Source organism: Crocuta crocuta, unplaced genomic scaffold (assembly GCF_008692635.1).
Source record: "Crocuta crocuta isolate KB4526 unplaced genomic scaffold, BGI_CrCroc_1.0 scaffold674, whole genome shotgun sequence".
Taxonomy (NCBI): domain Eukaryota; kingdom Metazoa; phylum Chordata; class Mammalia; order Carnivora; family Hyaenidae; genus Crocuta; species Crocuta crocuta.
In genome coordinates, this window is record NW_027527972.1 from 668,723 (window position 1) to 685,657 (window position 16,935).

The 16,935-nt window shown below is 39.9% G+C and overlaps 1 protein-coding gene across 5 annotated transcripts in view; it reads left to right on the top strand.

Moving 5' to 3' along the window:
- The first annotated feature begins 1,022 nt into the window (after positions 1-1,022).
- CFAP299 (cilia and flagella associated protein 299) overlaps positions 1,023-16,935 on the top strand; it is a 500,083-nt gene continuing 484,170 nt past the window's right edge. For all 5 annotated transcript variants that reach the window (XM_077752817.1, XM_077752819.1, XM_077752818.1 and 2 more), the window contains exons 1-2: positions 1,023-1,176; positions 10,929-11,059. In XM_077752817.1, the coding sequence (XP_077608943.1) occupies positions 1,066-1,176; positions 10,929-11,059 (242 nt within the window). In that variant the 5' untranslated portion in view covers positions 1,023-1,065. The remainder of the gene's footprint in view (positions 1,177-10,928; positions 11,060-16,935) is intronic.

Sequence of the window (16,935 nt, forward strand, 5' to 3'; positions counted from 1 at the left end):
AAATAAACTTAAAAAAAATAAGTTGGTGATATCTTAGAGATTATTGTGCCCACATCACTTAAAATTTATACATTCGTAACACCCTAATTTTTGAGATGACCTTTTTAAATTGGGAAAGCTGTCAAGTATCTTACCAGATATTTTCATTAAAAGAAACTTGTGTAGCACACCTGAAAATCTTCAGAATCAATTCTTTAAGTACTTAAAGAACAACTTCAACAGGCTCAGTATTGTACTGTGTGTGAATTCTGAAAAGTTTGCCACGTTAGATTACTTTAAAACCATTTAAAAAATGCAACACTTTGTTCTAAAGGGACAGCCTTTAGGCCTTGTAGTCCTCTACTTTCTAATTTTCCATAGATATTTTACCCTTTAAAAAAGACAGCTTCAATAAAGGCAAGGTCTTTCATTGTGTGCTTATTGAAAGTTAAAAAAAAAGTTTAAGAAACAAGCAATTGGGGTCCAAAGACCTTTTCAAAGATACTTTCATTGAATTTCTTTCATTTGAGAAATTCATAAATTCTTCCTCATATCCAAACATTAGCAAAAATTTGCCCTTAAGTTTTCTTTTTAAAAATAATTTAACAAATCATTAAATATTATTGTTTTTGGACACAAGACCGCTTCCACCGACTTGTTTTGAGATAGACTTCTTGCAAAAATCGAACTTCAGTTACTGGAGTGCTAACCTCGATATTTTTGTCCCATATAAAATTGTGTTAGAATGAGATGAAGAGGGCTGATCTAGGATATTGTGTCTACACATCGTGACAGTCTCATAATATTTAATTTTGGATTGCAATTTACATCTCTCACGTGGCTCCAGGTTTCACCAAGGTTTGAATCAGCTGACTGGTGTCCGGCGTGCCTTTGAAGCGGGTTATTTGAGACCGCGTTACTAGGAGTTACTGGGAAACACGAAACTCAGTAACAAACACGGGGGCGGGATTAACGTCCGCGGCTCCGCACCGGTTCCCAACTGATTGGAAAAAACGAAGGGGGTGGAACTTCCTGACCTGGCTCTCGCGCCTCGGTCGCTAGGGACGCTTCGGCCAAAGCAACAGGATGGATCAGGAAGACGGGCTGACGGCCGTGGACAACATAGTCACTCAGTTCAACACCTATGAAGATTTCCTCGACTCGCAGATCACTACGGTGGACCTGTACTACTTGGAGGTAAGAGCTGCCGCGCCGCAGAGTGGACCCCGCCTTCCCGAGCCCCCAGGCATGGAGTGGTCGCCCCCTGGCGGTGAACTCCGGCAGCGTCAGGCTCCGCAGTTTCCCGACGGCGGCGCCAGAGCGGCGCGGAGCTCTATCGCCGCGTCCTGAACCCGCCCCGCACGGCCTCAGTCCCGCGGGAATTCGGGTCCCGCCTGGTGGCGGCCGGCGTGGAAAGTCCTCGATATCTATCTCTCCTTCTCACCTGCTGCCTCCCGGCCCATTTTCCCAAAGTCATTGCCTGCGAGGAGGTGGCAGGATCCGGAAAGCTGCGGAGACCTTGCGGTGGGCTGTGCTTCAGGTCTGGCGCGCTGTTTGTCTTTGCTTTGCCACTTTGCGTTAAAGAACTGAGGACAGTATTCTTCCAGGGCAAATGGCGACACCAGCCTGGTATATCTGGTGTTGTATTGGGCCTCTGGGTCCATAAACCTCCAAGCCACACTCGTACCCTTAATTATGGGTAGGCAGTACAGGAATATGCAGGCATATTCCCGATTTATGTTTATCGAGCTGCGAGTCACAACGAATGATAGTAAATAAATCCTGCTATACTGCAAAATTAGACGTAAGGGGATTGGCCACTGTCTTCCACGCTCTTCTTTAAAGGTGTGTGTTTATGGGAGAGATGATAGGGTGGGGACGGTGGAACACAGTTCTTGCCCTCTGGGAGGCAAACCAGGATGGGCTGGAAAATAAGTAGCTGCAGGTCCTGAAAGGCAGGAGGGGAGCGGTGGACCCCTACAGCCCTGGGATGCACTGCCCGGGAGATTCCGCTGTCCTGGATCCAAGACAGCCCCAGAACGCCTCCCTCCTAATAGGCCAGACAAAACAAGCCCCACTGGGTGGTGCCAGATCACAGCCGAATCTTTGAAGGGTTTGGCTCCTGTAGACAGACTCTGTATCTGCAACAATATAACTCTGTATTTTAGTGGATTGATACTTTTGGACTCCAAAGATCATGTTGGCAAGATTTTACTTACATGTTTACTTAAATGTCGATTGCGAGGTTTGAAAAGTGCTTTTTTTCAAAGTACGTTCATGTGCTAGGTATGAAGGTTAATTCTACATAGCTAAGCTAGAGGTACACGCTACACGTAGCATATACACCTGCAGTATTTAACCCAAGAATAAATGAGAGAACTGTTCTCTAAAGAAAGTGAAATACGTGCCTAGCAAGGAGGCCTGGTGGGAGTAAAGGGCCCAGAGAGATAATCAGAACTGAACTTGGAATAACCAAATAATGCTAGAAGCTCAGATTAGATGCTGAAGGGAAAAATAAAATCTGTAAAAAGTTACACTTACTACTAACAAGCCCTTCTTCTTCTTCTTCCTGTTCTTCATTAATTTATTTTGAGAGAGAGAGGGGCAGAGAGAGAGAGAGAGAGAGAGAGGGGGGCAGAGAGAGAATCTCAAGCAGGCTTCTCACTGTCAGTGCAGAGCCCAGAGCAGTGTTCAGTCTTGCAAACCAGTCTTGCAAACTGTGAGATCATGAGCCGAAACCAAGAGTCGGATGCTTAATTGACTGAGCCACCCAGGTGCCCCTTGCCAAGCCCTTCGTATTTTGGCAGTTAGGTTGGAGAGGGTGGGCTATATCCCAACTTTGCTTCCTTCTTCATGCCCCCATATCTTCAAGTGGAGTCTCTTTTACATATAACGTCCACAGCTCACCTATTTAGAGGAGAGTCCAATTAGGGAACTAAGCCTGTACAACTAGAGGGAATCCATACTCGTGTCAGTATCAGTTAATCCAGTCCTCTGTTCATATGGGTCTCCAGATGTTTGAGGAAACATAATAGCATGAAAGAGCTAGCCCAAGATGAATAAGGAGGATAACTAATGTCAAACAAAATATTTAAAACCCAGAGAGAACTTTAAATAAATTCTAATTTTGTATCCCGGAGACATTTTAGTATCTGTTAAGTCTATAAGCAAAATAATAGACTGCTATGAAAAGGGAGCAGTAGAGAGCAAGAAAGAGAAGTTAAAAATATAATTGAAAGCATTTTTGAAAGGGCTAACTATTAGAATAAACACTTTTTAAAGGATAAATTAATCATTTGGAAGTTAAAAGTGACATAATTATCCAGAATATAGTAAAAAAAAAGATAAGAAAATAAAGAATTCTATGAAAGAAAATATGAAAGAATAATTTCATGATGCTCAATATCTACCTAATAAACTTACCAGAAAGAAATTATATAGCAAATGAAGGGGATAAAGTAATCAGTTGAATAATGAAAAAATTTTTCTGTGTTGCAGATAAGCACAAAATTGTAAGTGTCCATTAGCTGTTTAGTTGGATAAAGGAAAAAGATTCATACTTAGGTAGATAGTGGTAGAATTTTATAAATGAGAATAAATGGTAATTCAAAAATAATTCAAATTGGATTGGATGACATCAAAATTAAAAACTTTTGTGCACCAACGTACACCATCAATAGAGTGAAAAGGCAACCCACAGAATGGGAGGAAATATTTGCAGATTATATATCTAATAAGGGTTAATACCTAGAAAATGTACACACACACACACACGAATATTACACAACCATGAGAAAGGATGAGATTGTGCCATTTGTGACAACATGGATGGACCTAGAGGGTATTATGCTGAGTGAAATAAGTCAGACTGAGAAAGACAAATAACATATGATTCCACTCATAAGTAGAATTTTTAAGAAAAGTGAACAAAAAGCAGAACCAGAGTGATAAATTCAGAGAATAAATGGATGGTTGCCAGAGGGATGGGGTTGGGGGGTTGGGTAGAATGGGTGAAGGGGAGTGGGAGATACAGGCTTCCAGTTATGGAATGAATAAGTCATGAGAATACAAGGCACAGCATAAGGAATACAATCAATGATATTGTAACAGTGGTATAATGGGACACACTTGTGAACATAGCATAATGTATAAACTTGTCAAATCACTAACTTGTACACCTGAAACTAATGTAACGTATGCGTCAACTATACTCAACTATACTCAAAAACCTACCCCATGTTGATATACCATTTCACTCTGTTAGGATAGCCATTAAAAAAACCCAGAAAATGGGGCATCTGGGTGGCTCAATCGGTTAAGTGTCTGACTCCTGATTTCCGCTCAGGTCATGATCTCACAGTTTGTGAGTTTGAGCCCAGCATCAGTCTCCACACTGACAGTGCAGAGCCTGCTTGGGATTTTCTCTCCCTTTCTCTCTGCTCCTCCCTCTGCTCATGCTCTCTCTCTCTCTCTCTCTCAAAATAAATAAATAAATCTCTCTCAAAATAAATAAATAAAACTTAAAAATATAAAAACCCAGAAAATACCAAGTGTTAGCAAGGATATGGAGAAACTGGAGCACTGAACCGCTGGTCGCAGTGTAAAATGGTGCACTTACGGTAGAGAGTGTATGGCAGCTCCTCAAAATATTAAAGTTAGAATTACTGTATGATCTAGCGATTTCACTTGTGAGTATACAGCCAAAAGAACTGAAAGCAGGCAGGGACTGGAACCGATATTTGTATACCTATGTCTATGGCAACATTATTCACAGTAACCAGAAGGTGGAAACAGCCTAAGTATTGATGGATCAATGAACAAAGTGTGGTACATCTGCGATGAAATACTATTCAACCTTTAAAAGGAAGGAAGTTCTGACGCGTGCTGCAACAGAATTGAACCTTGAGGACAGTATCCTGAGTGCAGTAATCTAGCCACAAGAAGACAAATACTGTGTCGTTGCCTTTTATGAGGTGCCTAGGGTAGTCAGATTCCCAGAGACAGAAAGTAAAAAGGTCATTGCCAGGGTCTGGAGGAAGGGGAGAAGGAGAGTTACTGTTTAACTGGTACACAGTTTCGGGTGTGTAAGATGAAAGTGTTCTGGTGATGGATGGGGGTGATGGTGACACAATGGTACGAATGTACTTAATACCACTGGGCTACATACTTGGAATGGTCAATTTTATATTTTGTATATTTTATACAAATTGAAAAAATAATTCAGAGTGAACTCCAACTCACCTATATATCAGCTTGATGTTAGACGTTGCATTCCCAGTAGCGATTCCTAAAAGGAAAAGGGAGTAATAAACTTCTAGAAGATTTTTTTTTGAACCTAGAATTCTTTCCCTGGCTGTGTTAGATATTTTCTGTTTGGCCCTTGAGATCCACAAGCTCTCCTACCCCCAACTGTGCCCCAAAGAGACTGACTTCTGTGACTTCTTCAACTGGGCCCCCTTTCCCTTTGGCCAGTTGGGTTTAGCCAGTAAGAGGCACCAGCAAGAAATTAGAAGCCAGGAGAAGAGAGAGGTTAGGCATTCCCACCCCCCACCCCAGACTCCTATACTGTGCTCTCGGTTAGTAGTTGGTATTTTTTTCCCAAAAGCCACAATTTAGTGTCTGTTTCCCTGGGCTCTATTAACTATTCCCTCCTCTTACCTCATTTGGACTCCTTAGTTAGTGGCTGTTTGTTAATAGCTTATTGTGGTTGCTAGCTGCAGGGTCTGTCATTATCTCTCTAGGATTTCTCTTAACCCTGCCTATACCTTTGTTAATTAACTCAGCAGCCACTCAGTTTCCTTCAATTACTCTATTTAAATGTGTCATCTGTTTCTTGCCTGCACTGACTAAATAAACTAAGTAATTTAGCATTCAAATGCAAGTGCAAAGGAAAGACATTTTTTTGGGGGGGGGGGAATGAGGGACTTCTAAAACCACCTGCTGGTCTTTTCTGAATTTGTAATTTGAGCAAATGCTTCATATATTTTCAAATAATTTTTCAAATTTATTACTATAAATTTGTATATAGTTCTCTTTTGTCTGTATTATGGCTCTTTTCTGATTTCTAAAATTGTTTGCATATGCTTTATTTCTACCATCAATCTTGGCAAATGTTATCTATTTTATTAGTCTTTTAAAAGGATAGGCTCTTGACTTTTATTAAGCAATCAAAGCTTCCTGGATTGATATATTTTAATTTCTATCTTATTTATTTTTCCTGTTGTTTTCATTAATTCTCTAGTTCTATATTATTTAGGTGTCTTTGCTATTCTTTCTCTACTTTCTTCAAATGGTTAGCTGTTCATTTTCAAGCCTTTTTTTCCCCTAGAAAATACATTGATGGAATTATTTTCCATGTATTTTATTAAGGTTTGTTATATAATTTCCTTGTTCAAAATTTAAAACTCCATGACAAAATATATTATAAATAAATCAAAAGACAAGCAATGACTTGAGAATGCATATTTGCAAAATGTATAATCAACAAGGATTTGCTGTTGAGTCAGACCCTGTGAATCAACGAAAAACAGATAGAATCCGATAGAACAATGAGCAAGTTTAACAGAGGCAATTGTTATATAGACACTAGATACAATAATTATATGAAAATTTGCATATATATAGCATACTGTCATTTATGGAAATTTTTTTTAAAATCATGAAACTATATCAAATATTTCCCCCTTTCATGATGGGAGTAGTCCTCAGTAACTAACTTGCCAATATTTCTTATTGCCAGTAAAATGTCCTCCGGCAGCCGAATGGCAGCCACCACTTGGGTTACTCAACGCAGGTATCTTTTTGCCTCTACACTCCTGGGACTACAGTGAACTGCTTAACACTGTGAACGGGGCCTTTAATAAGATTGGAGATCCAGTGCCGGGCAACCCAGAACCAAGCAGAAAGCCCATCCTTACATTTTTATTCCTCTGGAATCATTGCCAGTAGCTAATTGTGAGTCATTCAGGGTTCAGGCAGAGAAGCAGAACACACAACACAGACACATGTGCACACACACTTACCCAACACATACATGTATATGCATGTGTGTTACATGTGTATAATTCTGTGCAGAGATTTGACCTTACACAGGTAAGAGAACTGTGTAAACAGTGGGTGAAGGGCTGCTTCATTGGTATCTGATACTGAAGCATGAAATCACTAGGACACACAGCCTGGAAGGAAAGGCACATGAGAAATGGGGGAAACGAGCCAGCTGAGAGACATGAAGGATGAACTAGAATTCTCAAGGATGAGTGGGAACTTGTAGCAGGCCTTCACTTCTTCCAAGCCTTCAACTTTGGTGTTGGGGTGACCTACAGGAGAGGCTGGCATCTTCAGTTACAGAGCTAAACATAGCCCAGGCGTTGGAGGAGCTGAAGAAGATCTTCCAGGAATTGGAACAACTCGGTAGCTTCTTGTGCCTTCCAGGTCTATTGCAGATGTCTCTTATGGCCCAACCTAACCTGTAAAGACCAAAGGAAGGAGAATTATGGGAAACTGAGTTTCTGCTTAGCCAAGATGACAGAATACAAATTCACTACATCTGCCATTTTAACCTGTCACAAGGAGAAATAATAGATCATAGTGAGAGCTGTGTGATTTATCATAGGAGTGCAAGGATGAACTCAGGACATTAAATTTAAAAAGAATATAACTTCTATACATGTATAAAATGCATAGGAGAACATTCTAAACTCCCTCATATCATAACTTGATGAAGAGTATATAGCAAACACTTGTAAACTTCATATTCAGTGGTTAAACATTTCAAAGTTTAGCACTGGAATAGAAACATCATAAAAATGGTTGCGAGTACTCTTAATCAAATGTAAGTGGAATCCCAGAGGAATCAGAGGAAAGTAGGGAATAAAATATATTTGGAAAAAATAATGGCTAAAACGTTTCCAAATTTTGTGAAAACTATGAATCCATAAAGCCAAGGAAGATAATGCATTCCAAGTGGAATAAACACAGAGAAACCAATCCAAGGACCATCTTAACTATTGAAAACCAGTGATAAAGAGAAAATCTTAAAGGAATCTAAATGAAGGGATACGGTATATAAAATAAGACACCTCTCAGAGGTAATAGAAGGCTTTGGGCAATGGGATGACATCTTTAAAGTGTTGAAAAGTCAAAAGTCAACCTGAAACACTAATCCAGCAAAAATGTCTTTCAAAATGAAGGTGAAATATATTTTTTTCAGTCAAACAAAAGCCAAGATAATGTTAGCAGGCCCACACTACAAAAAATGTTAGGTTTTTAGGTAGAAGGAAAATCATATCAGTCAGAAACTTGGATCTACACAAAGGAATGAAAAGCACCAGAAATGCTTAATGTGTGAATAAGTAAAAACGTTTTTTTGTTTCTTTAAAGATAATTTCTTTAAAGATAATTGACCATTTAAAGTGGACAGATGGGGACATCTGGTGGCTCAGTTTGTTGAATGGTTAAGCATCAGACTTTGGTTCAGGTCGTGATCTCACGGTTTGTGGGTTTGAGTCCTGCGTAGGGCTCTGTGCTGACAGCTCAGAGTATGGAACCTGCTTCAGATTCTGTGTTTCCTTCTTTCTGCTCCTCCCCCTTCTCAAAAATAAACAAACATTAAAAAAAAAATGAACAGATGCCTTACGATTCTACTAGTGGTAGTGGTTGGTGAGGCAACCAACTTCAGCTTTCTCCTTGTTTTCTCAGTAGATCTTGTTACTTGTTACAATATACATTAGTGTAGATGAGTGTAGAACTATCCAGATGATTTTGTGTGGCCAGGTAAGGCACACAGAAATGCACAACTCACTCCATATATGAGATTAATACAGCAATTTTTAGTGTTCTTTATTATAGAAAATACTGTGTTGATCACAAGCCATTTATATTCTTCTAGAAAAACCCCACAGTCTCGCAGAGTTTAGCTGAGAGCTCTTCCCATATGCTCACTTTCAGTAATAGTTTTATGCAAACTTACACTCAAATCATCTCTTTTGTAAATCAATTCCAAAATCATTGCGTTTTTTTTTCCTATTAAATATTAATTCCACTAGGTGGAGTCATTTGCTTAGTTTTTGTGGTTCACACTAAAGAGCCTAAAAATAACACATATAATAAGCAGGTAAACAAGTCAGAAAAAAGACAAATAACCCTCCCAAGATCTGGCGCTTTGGGATATTAGCTTGGCAAATGTATCCCCGTTCCTACACAGAGTTCACTACGGTTGAGCCTTGAACAGCAAGTTGGTTAGAGGCACCAAACCCTGTGCAGTCAAAAATCTGTATATAACTTTTGAGTCCTCCAAAACTTAACTACCAATAGCCTACTGTTGACTGGAAGCCTCACTGAGAACATAAACAGTTAAACAGAGAACTTAAACAAAACATACACATTTTGTATGTCATATGTATTACCTGTGTATTTTTACAATAAAGTAGGTTAGAGAAAAGGTAATGTTAACATCATGAGGAAGAGAAAATACACTTACAGTACTGTATTTATCTAAACCATAAGTTTACATCAGCTATTTACAAGATGAATTGTCTGTCAGTACCTACATCTATATTTTTCTACAGGATGCAGAACACTGTAGATGTATATATTACTCATCCCAGACATGAAAAATGAAAAGATAGTGTACAGTCTGTAAGTGTTGATAAATTTTAGCTTTTTACAATAGATTTGTGTATGTCTTATGGTAGTAAATGATAAACTAGACTAGTTTCTATATTTTATGCATTTATGACACATGTAACTTTTTCCTATTTTTTTCATTATTTCTAGTCTACATGATTCATTTGTGAGTTTTTTCAAGTTGTTGCAAATCTCCAAATTTCCAATATATTTATTGAAAAAATTATGTGTATATGTGAACCTGCACAGTGAAAACCTTTGTTGTTTGAAGGCCAACTGTATTTTCTTTTAATGTTTAGTAAAGGAAAGTAGCAAGTTTTCTAGGTTGGTAGTGTCTAAATTTTTTCTTCCCAATAGTTTGAACTTTAAAACAGCCCCAAAGGGTTGAACCAGACATCTTAAGTTTTCTCATTTAATCCCGTCAGATGGTTCTTGCATTCAACAGTGATGTATTCAATAAGTGTCTATAATGAAAAAATATATGCTGTTTTCACTATAGTTCAGATATGTCATATTTAAGATGATATAAGGAACATTATTAATATATACATATTTAAATGTAATACTATAGTCCTTATCAACAACCTAATGTAAGATGACACCTCTTCAGATAATAGGGAAACAATATTTCTTCTTTTTTGAAAATGCGATACAAGTGACAAATGTATGGGGCATTTCTAAAAAAAAGGCCTAAAGGGTTGTTGGGAAACTTTTTCAGCTTGAAGCTTTTTTGTTGCCATCTTCTTGGGTTTCTACTTTTCTCTTTATATTGGTACCAACATTATATGGAAACAATATCTTTCCAGCTAAATAGGAAATTCATCTGCTCTTTATTTTGTATTTGAAGTTTTAATGCTCTGTGTCATCAGTTCATTGACCTCAAGGAAGGAAGTCTCTGAAATGTTGAACTTTATGGGAGCAACACAATTCTCTTTTGGTGTAATTGTTTTTTAAAAAAGTCTTTCTTGTATGAGTACTATTGTCTCCAGCTTTATTGTTTTAAAGATGCTCTATTAATTATCTACAGCTGCTCTCATAAATGGATTAAAAACACAACAGACTTTTGTCCTCCAATCCCTTAGAGAAAATCTAGTGACTGATGTTATTTCCCCCTTTTTTTTCTTCATCTTACATCTGTGGGAAAGGGACGACGATTCAGATGTTTATGAAAGTATTGTTAGAAAGGATTCTGAGTTTTCATATCTAATATGTCTCATTTTTCAAATTAAGTCTGATTTTTCCTTTAAAACAATTATTTGGTATCTATTGAATGAAGTAAAACGTCTAATTCGCGCGTAAGCCTTACAGCTGATTTTTCTCTTTAGGATGAAGGCCTGGCTCGCCAGTTGGTGGAGCTAGGCTACCGGGGGACCGGAGAGGTGGTGAAAAGGGAGGATTTTGAAGCAAGGAAGGCAGCTATAGAGATTGCAAGGATGGCTGAAAGAACTCAGAAAAAGTAAGTGTCTGTGTTTCCAGTCTGGGTTTTCTATTCTGTTGGAAAGTCTCTGGGAAAGCCCAGTTTCAATGGTATCATTGCCACTTAGAAACACGGGCTGGAGCAGGTAGAACTTGGGGCACCCTCAGCATGTGCTCGACAGACCCGGGACTGAAGGAACTGCTTGCAGGAAGCCACGTGCAGCTTTGAGCTACTAACTTAAGAAACAGAAGTATCAAAATACATTCATTATATGAAAAGAGTCTTGTTAGAAAGTAATTCAGTGTTACTGGCTTTATGTATTTATGTGGTAAAGAATGTGAGTGACTTTTGTCTTAGAATTCTTTGTACTTTTGAGACCTCTACATCTTTGGCATCATTTATGTTCTTACATTTTTGTGAACATTGATTCATTCAACTTTATTAATGGTCCCTGGCTTTAAGTGACTAATATGTAGCTACATAAAAGAGGAGTCTAATTAAGAATATTAAACATATTATAAAAGAGATGTACACCTAAAGTGAACTGTATCAACTGATAAGCCAATTTGGAAGATGTGACAAAGCAGGGTGCCTGGGTGGTTCAATGGTTAAGCGTCTGACTCTTGATTTTGGCTCAGGTCATGATCTCATGGTCATGACCTCATAGTCATGAGACAGCCCCACATGGGGCTCTGTGCTGGGTGTGGAGCCTGCTTAAAATTCTCTCTCCGTCTCCCTCTGTCCCTTCTGTGTCCACACACGTGTAAGTTCTCTCTCCCTCTCTCTCTCAAAAAAAAAAAAAAAAGAATAAAAAAAGATGTGACAAAGCAATTATCTATTTACTTTTTAAAAATGAATGCTAGTGTTGTAAAAGAGAGGACAATCACTTAGAAATGGGTGTATTATTCTCAAGAATAATTTTAAATTACCCCATAATTATGAGTAGAAATTTCTCATGTATTTAGTATAACACATAACGTTTGGTTGAGGAACATGAACTGGTTCCTGGAGTGTGCAATTTTAATTGATTGTTCTAGCAGTTATTGTGTTTCATTACCATAGAATATTGGAATTCAATATATTGACATTTGGTAATGTATTAGTTATCTGATGCTGCCGTAATACATTACTACAAGCTTTGTGGCTTAAAATAACACAAATGTTTTTATTCATATGTCAGAAGTCAGGAGTACAGTGGCTCACTGGGTTCTCTGCTCAGTACATCACATGGTTGAAATCCTGGTGTTTGCTGGACTGAGCCCTCGCCTGGAGGCTCAGAGGATGAATCTTCTTCCAAACTCATTCAGGTTGTTGGCCAAATTCAGTTCCTTGTGACTGTGGAACTGAGACCCCCATTTCCTTGTCAGCTGTCATTCTGGGGGCAGGTCTTTGTGGGGGCTGGGCTGTGGGGTCCTAGAGGCTGCCCACATTCCTCCTCATGCTTTCCTCATGGTCCCCTTCTAGCAAGAGGAGGTCAAGATTCTCTCACCCTTCAAATCTCTCCAAGTTCTCCTTCTGCAGCCTCTTTCCTGATTCCAACCAGAGAAAGATCTCTCCTTCTAAGGGCTCATGTGGTCACACTGGGTTTACCTGGATTATCCTGACAATCTCCCTGTTTTGCGGTCTATAACCTTTGTTACATCTGCAAAGTCCCTTTTTCCATGTAATGTAACATGTTCACAGTTTCTAGGAATTAGGACAGGGGCATCCTTGGGGGTGGGCATTCTTTTACCACAGGTAGTTTACACAAAAGTTCGATAATGTATTCAACATAGTTACGCATGACTTCTGTCCTTAAAAGTTGGAAGTATAACTTTTAAGTTATATATAACTTTATGTATATATAACATATACATAAAAGCAAAGTATATGTGTACAATGTGATGAGTCTTATATAAAATATCAGGGGAGTCTTCTCTTTCTGTATTAGTAAATGTTTATCAGGAGCAGAAGTGCACAGGGTTTTGAGAGATTTTGCAAGAAATTAACGTATATTCATATTTTATTAGAGATGTGCCCTATTTCATATTAAGAGGAGTTGGTCATGGTTAAAGTGTAAGTGTACATGTCCATTTTGTGTTCGAGGATCAAAGTGAGTATTTACTCTATGCAGTAGTCTCTTTAACTGGCCAGAGCTGGAAGTCATCAGACTCCTTAGTACCAACCATGGGAGGCTAATCCCCACCCAGTGTTGCTCGAATCCTAAGGCCCTTTCATCTGCAGATCTTCTCTGAATGGTTTAGTGATGGGACGGGCCCCATGTCGTTGCCTCTTGTCCCATGTAGGAGTCACTTTGCTCCCTTCCCTCTCAGGTTGGCTGTAGTGTTCTTGACAGCAGGGCCAGCAGAGGGCGACCTAGAGCCAAATATGCCCTGGGCTTAGATTTGCTGGAGAATCACTTTGAAAACAACACACGAACATCTGCCCATCTGCCAATTGGTGCCAACATGGAAACACTTGATTCTACTATCAGATTATATTATATTAACTTTTCTAGGTACAAGTGAGGAGTCCCAAGTGGATCCCAATCTTTTGCTCTGGTAATCATAGAGCACCCATGGTGGGGTACCTGGGTGGCTCAGTTGGCTGAGTGTCCTACTCTTGAATTCAGTTCAGGTCATGATATTAGGGTCATGGGATCATGCTGTCAGAGTGGAGCATGCTTGGGATTCTTTCTCTCTCTCTGCCCCTCTCCCCCATTTGCATGCTTTCTCTCTCTAAAAAAAAAAAAAGAAAAGAAAAGAAAAGAAAAAAAAGTGCTGGCACCTAAGAGTATGTTACTTTGATTACTTTCAGAGGGGAAGGAGTCTAGAGAGAAGAAAGTTAGATATTGGGAGGGAGCATTGTGATGAAGGGGTATTTTGATAATTATGTCTCCAAAAGAAGGCATAAGGTGAAAAAAAAATATTCTGGGCTTTTAATTTATTCATTTGCTCTACAAATACTCATAACACAACTATCCTGTATTAGGCACCACCATGTTAAATGCTGGGGGTATGGTAGAGCAGAGGGCAATACCTGCCATTAGCAAATTCGAGCACTAGATAAATGAGGGAAGATTACATCACTGGTGGGACAATAAGATAGAAAACAGTTTGGTGGCTCTTTAAAACGTTAAACACAGAGTTACCATATGACCCAGCAATTCCATTCCTAGGCATCTATCCAAGGGGATTGAAAGCCTAGGCCCACTTAAAAACTTGTTCACCAATGTTCATAGCAGCATTATTCATAGTCACCATAAAGTGGAAATAATCCAAATGTCCATCACCTGATGAATGGGTGAAAAGAAAATTGGCATATAGATACAATGGGATATTATTCAGCCATAAAAATAGGGATGTACATAAGTACATATTGTTACATGCTACAACAGAGACAAACCTTGAAAACATCAGGCTAAGTGAAAGAAGTGAGACAAAAAACCCCTACATATTGTGTAGTCCATTTATATGAAATGTCCAAAATAGGTAAATGCATAGACCGAAGAGGACTTGTAGTTGCCAAGGGCTGGAAGGAAGTTTGGATGGGAAATGACTGCTAATAGGTATGGGTTTTCTTTTCGGGGTGATAATATGTTCCAGACTTAGATATTGGAGATGATTGCGCAGCTTTGAAAGTGCACTAAAGACATTGAATTGTACACCTGAAAAGTTTGAACTTTATGGCATGTGAATAAAAACAATTATGACAGAAAATAATGCATTCCCTCAGAGGTGCTGTGGTGGCACCCTGAGGTGTCACTAAGTCAAGATTTGGGGGTTGGGAAGAACAAGACAAGCTCGTCTGAAGGCATGACGGCTAACTCCACTCTTAAAGGATAAGTAGGAATTAATCAGGCAAAGGATGTGGAGATGGACACATCCTGTGACAAACAGAATCCTATGACAAACTCCCGTTCTTCATGAATCTTTCTCTCTACCTCTTTGACGTAGTATATACCTGTTCCCTTGCTGAGACTTTATCCCCCAAAGCTGTGCCAGCTTGAGGCCACTTGTTTCCACATTTTCTGGGGTGGTCTGGCAGTGCGTGGGTTCTGCAGTCTCCCTTAGTTCCCGCAATCTTTGCTTCAAAACGTCTCTGCTTTGGGGCGCCTGGGTGGCTTAGTTGGTTGAACGTCCGACTTTCGCTTAGGTCATGATCTCGCGGCTCGTGGGTTCGAGCCCCATGTCGGGTTCTGTGCTGACTGCCAGTTCAGAGCCTGGAGCTTATTTCAGAGTCTGTTTCTCCCTCTCTCTCTGATCCTCCTGTGCTCATGCTGTCTCTCTCTCCTAGAAATAAATAAAAATATTTAAAAAAAAATCTCTGCTTTATTATCACGTAAACATCATCTCTCATCTGTCCTGCACCACGCTTCATGGCAGCTGGTATAGTAGCCACATGGCAGAGGCTTTAACGGTTGTGAAGAAGGAATGGGTATAGTTTAGCTGGTGAACTTTTTGTCAGGACAGAATGTTCTGCTCTCCAGGGTCTGGCCACGGTACACTAATGAGGCATTCCCATCATAAGTTTTGGAGAATTTCCATTTGCAGGGAGAAGGTCAAGTTTATTTTTTTATTTTTTATTTAAAAAAATGTTTCTTTTTAGAGAGAGTGAGTGCATGTGCATGCATACAAGCAGGGAAGGGGCAGAGAGACAGAGAGGGAGGGAGAGAGAATCCCAAGCAGGCTCCTCACTGATAGCACAGAGCCGGACACAGGCCTTAACCTCAGGAACTATGAGATCATGACCTGAGCCAAAATGGATAGTCGGACATTTCATCAACTGAGTCACCCTGGTGCCCAGAGAAGGTCAGTTTATTTCCACGGGTGATGGAGAGGTGGCCCTTAACTGTTTGCACCACAGGTTGAATATTGGGTTCTTGGGGTATTGTTAGTAAAAGGCCCCCTTATTCCCATTTCTTTCAACAAGGCAGTGTTTATGATGGGGTCTTTAACATTGACCCTGGCCCGCAGAGGAGAGCCACTCGTCTCTCCGTGAGTTTGGTTCTGTTCTGACCAGTGCATTTCTGATGGCCTTGGTGACTGGGTGTCCTCTGGGTCCTTCTATGGACCATAATCCTTTGATGGGTCTTCTGGCCTCACATAATACATCCATTCTAGCATGCCTACTTTCCTGAGCCTTTAACCTTTCCTCAGAATTCTGCCTCTGCAGTTTAGGCATTTCAACCATAGTCAGTGTGGGTCATTGCTTGTTCTAGTTTCTTGGAGCCAGTGAGTTTGCACCATTTTCTGGGGTCCTTGTCAAAATGCTATATCCTGTGTTCTGAGAGAATGCTGCAAGTCAGCAAATGCTGATATATTCAGGCTTATTTCTGACTTTCCTGGTCTAGACTCCTCCCCCAGTCCTGCCCATTTGTGCTATCTAGGTCTTGAAGCTCCTTTCGGGTAATGTCCCTTTCCTCTCTTATCAGACCTAACATGTCCCTGACTGTGACTTAATCTTTTATAGGCCTGGTGGCCAGAAGTGGAATTGGAGACATCTCCTGAGGTAGACACATGCTGTTCTGGGGGAGAAAGAGCTCTGTATTTTCCTTTTACTTTGCTGCTGCTGGTGAGGGGAGTTTGATAGCTCTTAATGGAGAGGTTGAGATCACTTCTTCAGGCTCAGAAGCTTCAGAAGAGGGCTGGAGAGGTCAGAATGTTCAGGAAACTCTACTCAGTTGTTCACATCCCATTTGTCAGAATCCTGGGTTTTCTCCACCAGAACTTTGATTTTGGTGTAACAGACCTGCTAAACATCCAACTGTCTTTGGACTTTAGCCACTGTGACTATCACATCCCCTGCTTGATTCATCTTCTGCCTGCCCTTTGCATGAGGTGAGGCCTTCGTTGTAAGCTGGCAAAGAAATTCTCTGGCTTTTTAATTTTGTTACAGCTGTTGGTTAATTGCCCTCAGCTTTGCATTATCAACCT